Source organism: Lonchura striata, chromosome 9 (genome assembly GCF_050655825.1).
Source record: "Lonchura striata isolate lonStrDom1 chromosome 9, ASM5065582v1, whole genome shotgun sequence".
Taxonomy (NCBI): Eukaryota; Metazoa; Chordata; class Aves; order Passeriformes; family Estrildidae; genus Lonchura; species Lonchura striata.
This window is the reverse complement of record NC_140711.1, coordinates 31,398,319-31,405,257: the sequence shown is the minus strand read 5'-3', so window position 1 is coordinate 31,405,257 and position 6,939 is coordinate 31,398,319. Positions and strand designations below refer to the sequence as shown.

Here is a 6,939-nt window from a genome sequence, read left to right as displayed (position 1 = left end):
TGTGGTTCCTGACCTTGCACTCTCTGCAGCCACACACCCTGCAGTGCAGATTTGTTTTCTGGGCCTGGCTGAGAGCAGGAAAAAGTTTATTTTGCACAATGAGGCACAGCAAAAGGATAATAATGAAAGAATGCTTCATGTCCAAACCACTGCTGCCAGCAGCCATGGGGTCGTAACAGTCAGTGTAGTGGTTTATTTTCACAAGGCAAAATTCCCCTTCGGTGTGTATATGTCTAGGTGAGTCCAAATGGGAAAATGGTTTCTGAAAATGTAACTACTATGCTGAAAGATGTTTCTTAAAATACATCCCTGCTGTTGCTGTGAGCGTATATGATTATTCATTATTGTATCCAGGAGCAGCCCCCAAAATCTGAAGAGTTCCAGAACCTAAACTGACCTAAACTTTGTAATACGCTCTTACATAATTCTAGTGCCTGCAATCAGTTGCAGACAGTTATGCTTGGAAAACTCACCAACAAATGCATTTGAAAAAGTAATTTGAACACCACCTAATTCTTAACCAAGCAGAAGTATACAGGTGACATACACCTCAGGAGAGGGAAATTGTTTCTTTCTGACCAATGTCACACTAAGGCATGTGATGACAAGTACCTGGTGTGTGCTGCCAGCAGCTGCTCTGTTCTGAGGTGCTGCTCTAGTCAATTCCATCCACTCTGGCCTTCACATAGAAGCAGCTCTGGGAATATAATATCCTCATTCCTCCTAACTAGGGAGAAACAAGGTTCTGCAGTCTGGTGAATGCAACTTTGTTCAGATACTGAGCACAGCTGCACATGTGTTTTATGAGGGAAGCAGGTTTGCATCATCTGTACCAGTTACTACTGAGCAGGAATTTGCTCTGTGCTCTGGGTGTGTTGGTCTGCTCTAACTCCGGCACTGGGAGATCCAGTTCAGATGCAGAGCTACTTGGCAGTGGGAGAATATGAACACTATATATAGGAAGGTTTTAGTTGGATCCATGTCTAGTGCCAAGCAGAGGAGCAGGTGCAGCTGACAACAATGAAGGTGTGGGGGAAGAAGGGGAAAACAAAGGTTTTCAGGTCCTGTCCAGAAGCACCTGACTAGTTTGAGGGCCCAGGAAGGCAGATGTACCTCCCATGATCTGGGTTCAGCTATCCTCCTGTCCCACAAACTCTGGGATTTGCCATGACACACCTTGGGCCTGTGTTTTTAGGAGTTCTCAGCAGAAGTAACAAATACAAGTGCAATCCTTTAAGGTAATGGGGACCTTAAATCTGCCCCTTCCCTGGGTGAGAGGAGCACATTCCCACCCTGGCTGTACTGACTTGGGCCGGCCACCACAGCCTCCTTTGCCAGGCCTGATGCGAAGCTGCCTTCAGATTGTTTAGGAACGGTGTACTGGGCAGTCAGAGGGCAGGAGAACCCCACACCAGAGAGCTGGGTAAACATGGAATTAAGAGATGAGAAATCATCTCCTAATTTAAGATCTACCCCAAAGACTGCCTGGCTTTTGACTGAAGTCACATTATCACACTATTTATCATATCATACCACTTACATTATCACACTACTGCTGTCCTGCCAAACTTAAAACTGCACTTTGACCTCCTGCTAATGTGGCCAGCCATGCACTGAAGAGCCTCAGGATTTCCTGGATGTGAGGCAAAAAAATTACAACAGTCTGATTTTGTTTGGTTGGAATAAATTTATTTCATCTGTCTGTAAACAAGGTGTTTTTAATAGTTATGGCATTTTTTGAAATGCATATTAAATCAGATGAGTTAGACTGTATCCCAGATGTAACAAAGTGCAGGGAAAGAAATGGACAAATCAGCAACAAGAATTTGTTTAAATCTGTACATTATCCACAAGGCCCAACAATAGAAGCAAATACTAGAATGTCCCTAAGGTAGTGCCAGTCAAAAGAAACCCTCAGAGTCAGTTAAAATCCATCTCACAATAGCAACAGTTCACTTTTTTTTTTTTAAACAATAGTATGGCACAGAATACATATTAAAAAATTCATCACAAGACAGCCAAGTCAGTTATTCCAACCACTACCATCTCCCATTTATTCTTTAGTATACAGAGTTCTGCAGTTCTTGCAATGGACATACAGGTCAGAACCGTGCCTGAACTGAGTTTGGTTACAGACATTTTCAGATGACTCGTGCACAAGGCAGCTCACTCCATCATTTCTGCAGCGAGGGTGTGACAGGCCAGATGAATATTTTTAAATTTGAAATGGTATTTTGACAGTTTAGCTTACAAACTACCAACCTTCATCCAGACAGTGGCTTCAGAGCAGCCAAACTCTGCACCATTGAGTGATCTGGCAGAAAGACTGAAGCCAGTCAGAGCTCCAGGGTAGCTGAAGGTGGCAGTTTTCCACAATGACATTGCAGTTTCATATTAAAAAACAAATACACCATGCCCACCCCCCGACCCCCAAGCTGCAAATTAAATTGGTCCTATGAGAAACTGAAACCAGACACACTCCAGCTGGTTATACCAGGCTAGCTAATGGCCACAGTGGCAGCCTTGCACAAGTCAACTACAGAATAGGAGCTGGCAAAAAAAAAAGTGCCTGAGCTATTGTAATGATGGAATGTCTGGGAAGTCCTTAGGATGGTGGTTTAAGGTCATGGGAGGAAGTACATGTGTACCCTTTCATAGTTTTGTGATTGCACTTGTTAAGCAGTACAACCTTCACAACATCAAGAAAAAGTAAGAGAGTTAAGCCTACAGTGAAGTGCAATGACAAAACTAATGTGACATTAATAGCTTTTGAGTGGCAAATTGGTTAAACAAACCAGGCACTATAAAAATGGGTGTAAGCAAACACATGGGTTTAAAAAATATAAACAAAGACAGGGACAGAAATGAAGATATGCACACACTTTTTTCCTCCCAACCGTGCTCTGTGAAAGGAAGACTAGTGAGCTGTGACTTGCTCAAAGTGCTGAAGAGGCATTGATCAAATTAGATTGTACAATCGGCACCTTGTTTAGTATCTCAGTTGGTTTAGCTGTCAATATCATACTAATTGCTAAGACAAAGCAGAGCCTACACTTGGCATGTTCCCCTCCCAGGTTTCAAGTTATCATGCATATCATCGTCATGCTGGTGCCAGACGGGCTCGGTTACCTACAGTGGTTACAGAGATGAACAAAGGGGAACTGGAGTTATGACAGTAGGAAATGGGTAAATAAAAAACCACAAACTACCATCTACAGTCTGGTAGCACTGAGCACAAGCGGGTGGTGGTGCAGACAGCTGCTAGGTGGATGGGGAGAGGCTGCTCAGACATCAGACCTCCTCAGGTATAAAGCCAGTTCATATGCTTTCCTGTTGAGTGTCCCTCCATGGACACCTTCCTTTCCCATGACTATAACCAATGCTGGAGTACACAAGGAAACAAAACAGAAATGAAAAGAATTAAAGGAAAAAAAACCAAAAACAACACCTTTCCCCACCAACAAAGGGATACAAAGGAGACACAGGTTCATACCCCATCACCCTGCATTGCTAGTAAAGTTTCCAGAATGTAAGGTTTAAAGCTCACCGCCAGGAAAGTTTAATAGCAATCTTCCCCTAATACTTAACAGTCTGCCTAACAACTAGAACCCAGAGTCTCTCAAGTATTTTGCCATTGAGTATGCCTTCTTATTCAATCCGCCTCCATGGACCCCTTCTTTGCCCATTACAAAGACCAAGACTGAAAGAGAAAAGAAAAAAAATTTTAAAAGAGTGTATTAGACATGGAAATAATACAAGTTTTAGGCAGTGCAATAAACACCCTCAAATTCAAGATTTAGTATTTAGGTATTAAGCTAATTTAACAGTTTTGTTAAAACACAGATGTAGATAGGGCTGGGAGAAGGTACAAGCTATCCTCAGGGATTTTATCTAGCTGTGGAAGTTTTAAGTGTTCACTGCTAAGAAAAATGGCACCAGCTTTACAGTGCCTCTCACCATCAGTCATCACCCAGCAAGGAAATCCCAGTGGCAGTTGAAACACCTGTGGGAGTAGGGGTGCACTGTGTGTGCAAGCATGACTGGAGAGTGGCAAAAGAAAATTCCTATTATTTGGAACCAGAGTAACTGCCCTGATGCTGGTAAAAAACCCCAAAGAGTGAGTTGGGCTGAGACTTTCCACGCAGTAACACAACTATAAACCACACTTTTTACATAAGACAAAACACAGGGACAATTGTCATGCTGAGGCTCTCCCCACTCCCCCAGCAAGGTGCCCCAGGTTATCTGGTGAAAGGAACACTGGAGGCTCACCAGCAACTGCCACTGTGAGCTGCCATCAGATATCCCCCCAGCTTTCCCTACAGAGTGGGACACAATGAGCACTGGGCTGCCACAGGCCAGGGACTGTTCACCAAGCTGGGAATGCTGCAGTCAGTCTACCTACACATGATCATACCCTAGGGCCTGAGGTTGCACCATGGAAGGTTTAGGTTGGGTATCAGGGGTTGTCCAGCCCTGGCACAACTGCCCTGGGCAGTGGTTGAGTCCCCAGTCCTGGAGGGATTTAAAAGCCCTGCGGTTGTGGCACTTGAGGACGTGGGTCAGTGGTGGCCTTGGGCGCAGCGGGAGAAGGGTTGGACTCTCTGATCTTGGAGGGCTTTTCCAACCTTAGTGACTCTACAATTCTATCTCCATAGAAATTTGCTGATAAAAGCTTAAGACAGTTCTCATTGTCATTTCACAAGTCAGAACAATGCTAGTTTCTCTGCAGTGCTGCCAACCCTCTTCCTTGCATGCCTGCCTTGGGCTTTAGCCTACAGACATCTGCTCTGCCTTTGGTTTTACACCTATTAGCCAAGGTCCTGTCACTCGGGAACCTGTTCCACAGCCAGCCCAAAAACACTAGCCCAGGTGTTCCCAACATAAGGCACACCACTCCCAGACAGTATTTCATATCCCAGATGGGTGGCTGCCCCATAATAGGTTTTACTGGAAGTTAAATGGAGAGTGCAAGGAGCAGGTATCTGAGAATGAAGAACATTTCTCAGTGGTACCAAACTGGACAGGCTTTTTCTGCCTGGACAGACTTCAGCAGGCTCAATAGGAAGTGCAAGAAGAGTTTGTGTAGAACTTTTTAAGTAGGAGCAGCTCCTACATGAGATTCACATCTTTGCAGAATAAACTTCCCATCAAGCAACTTACAATGAGAAAGCTTGCAGTCAATGGCTGTCATTAACAGACCCCTCCTGAGCTTCAGGTATGAAGTGATGGAATACCAGCTAAGCCTGCTTGGAGCTGCAGCCTGCTTTTTCCTGCTTGTCACAGACCTGTTCACTACTGCACAGCCTGGTGCTGGGCTGGGATGCAGGTGGGAAGGGGGATGTTATAATTCTCAGTCAGAACTCAGCCAGAGCACTGCCATCCACTTCCTTGCACCACTTCCCAAAATTAGCCATCAAATACAGTAGTTTGGTTTTTCTAATAGCTGGAGTCTATGCTTAGGGTCATATTCCTAATTTAGCTACCTGAAGGTAGAGAAAAGGATGCTTACCTCGTCCAGCTCTGCCTACAGCAACATTGTATGTCGGCTCACCACCTTGACTCTTTGTCCTGATGTCCATTGTGCAGTCACCATCGACATACAGGCTATCTCTGATCACAGAGCACTTCTTTGCACCAAGGGTCAGACCATTGGTGAAGAAACCCTCTCGGTCTTTTCCTACAATCATATCTATTTCTCCTGGCTGTCAAAGGAAAGAGTTCAGAGTTAGCACGGAAGGGTATATTGCCGTAATTTCTATTTAGAACCGCTCCTGTCTCATGCGGAGAGGCAGAGGCCGTGATTTCCCCTCGCTGCCCGCAGGAAGTGCTCCAGAACACAGGGCTTTGTTAGGCGCAGTCTGCGCTTCTCCGCGGCCGCTGCGCGCGGGGGAGCCTCTGCCGCGGCGATTCCGGGCCCGAGCCCGTTAAGCGGCGCAGGGCGTCTGCTGGAGCCTGGCCCCGGGCTGGCGCGGGCTCTGTCCGCACCTGTCCCGGGAGATCAGCCCGGGGCCTGTCCGCAGCGGCGGCACCAGCCCGGCGGCGGCACCAGCCCGGCTGCGGCCCGGACTGCTCCCGCCGCCGCGGCCCCTCCGCCTCCCCCTCGGGAAGGGCCCCGGGCCCGGAGCCGGGGGCGCGGCGCGGGCCCGGCCGCACCGCGGCGGCCGCAAAGTGCAGCGTCACGGCGGGCCCGGCCCCCCGACCGCGGCCCAGGCGGCCCCGCTCCGCCTCGGCCGGGACCGGGCCCGCCGCGCCCGGGGCAGGCCCGCGCGCGGCCGGGGGAGCCGCGGCGGCGGCCGCGCTCGGCGCTGCTCGCGGGGCGGCGGGGCCGGGCGGGCCGGGGGCGCGGGCGGGCAGGGCGGGGGAGCATCAATGGCAGAGCGCCATCTTGGCGGAGAAAACATGGAGCCGGCGGCGCGGCGCCGTCCGAGCCGCCCTGCTCCGCCGCCCGCGCCGCGCCGGGCCCGCCGCCCGCACCCCCCGCTCCGGGCCGGCCGCCGCCCCCGCCCGCGGCACCGGCCCCGCGCCGCTCCCGACGCGCACAAAAAGGCGGCGCGGGCGGCCGGGCCCGCGCCCCTCGCCCGCAAGGTGCCCCCGTCCCCCGGCCGCGGCCCGTGGGCGCCGCTCCCAGCCCCGCTCCCAGCCCCGCTCCCGCCGGCCGCGCTCCCGCCGGCTCCGCTCACCGTGATGCTCTGGAAGATGCCGCCGGCCGTGGCTGCCCAGACGTACTTGGCGTCGCAGTAGCCCACAATGGCGGCCTCCTGGCAGCAACCATCGCACATCAGGTTGTCCACGTAGCTCTGCCAGCCGGCCATGGTCGCGGGGCGGCGGGCGAGGGCGAGCGGGCAGCGGGCGGGCCGGGGGCGCGGGGCGGGCGGCGGTCCCGGCGGTGCGGCGGCGGAGCGGACCGAGCGCTGCGGCGGCGGCGGCGCGGCCCAG

General features: G+C 50.8%; 1 protein-coding gene across 1 annotated transcript; it reads right to left on the bottom strand.

Annotated features, from left to right (window-relative positions):
- Positions 1–1,667: 1,667 nt before the first annotated feature.
- PFN2 (profilin 2) lies at positions 1,668–6,921 on the bottom strand. Its single transcript, XM_021544937.3, has 3 exons — positions 6,684–6,921; positions 5,513–5,705; positions 1,668–3,700 (listed from the first exon to the last, which is right to left on the bottom strand). The coding sequence occupies exons 1-3, from the start codon at positions 6,813–6,815 to the stop codon at positions 3,603–3,605; spliced, it is 423 nt and encodes a 140-aa protein (XP_021400612.1). The 5' UTR covers positions 6,816–6,921; the 3' UTR covers positions 1,668–3,602.
- Between the last annotated feature and the right edge of the window lie 18 nt (positions 6,922–6,939).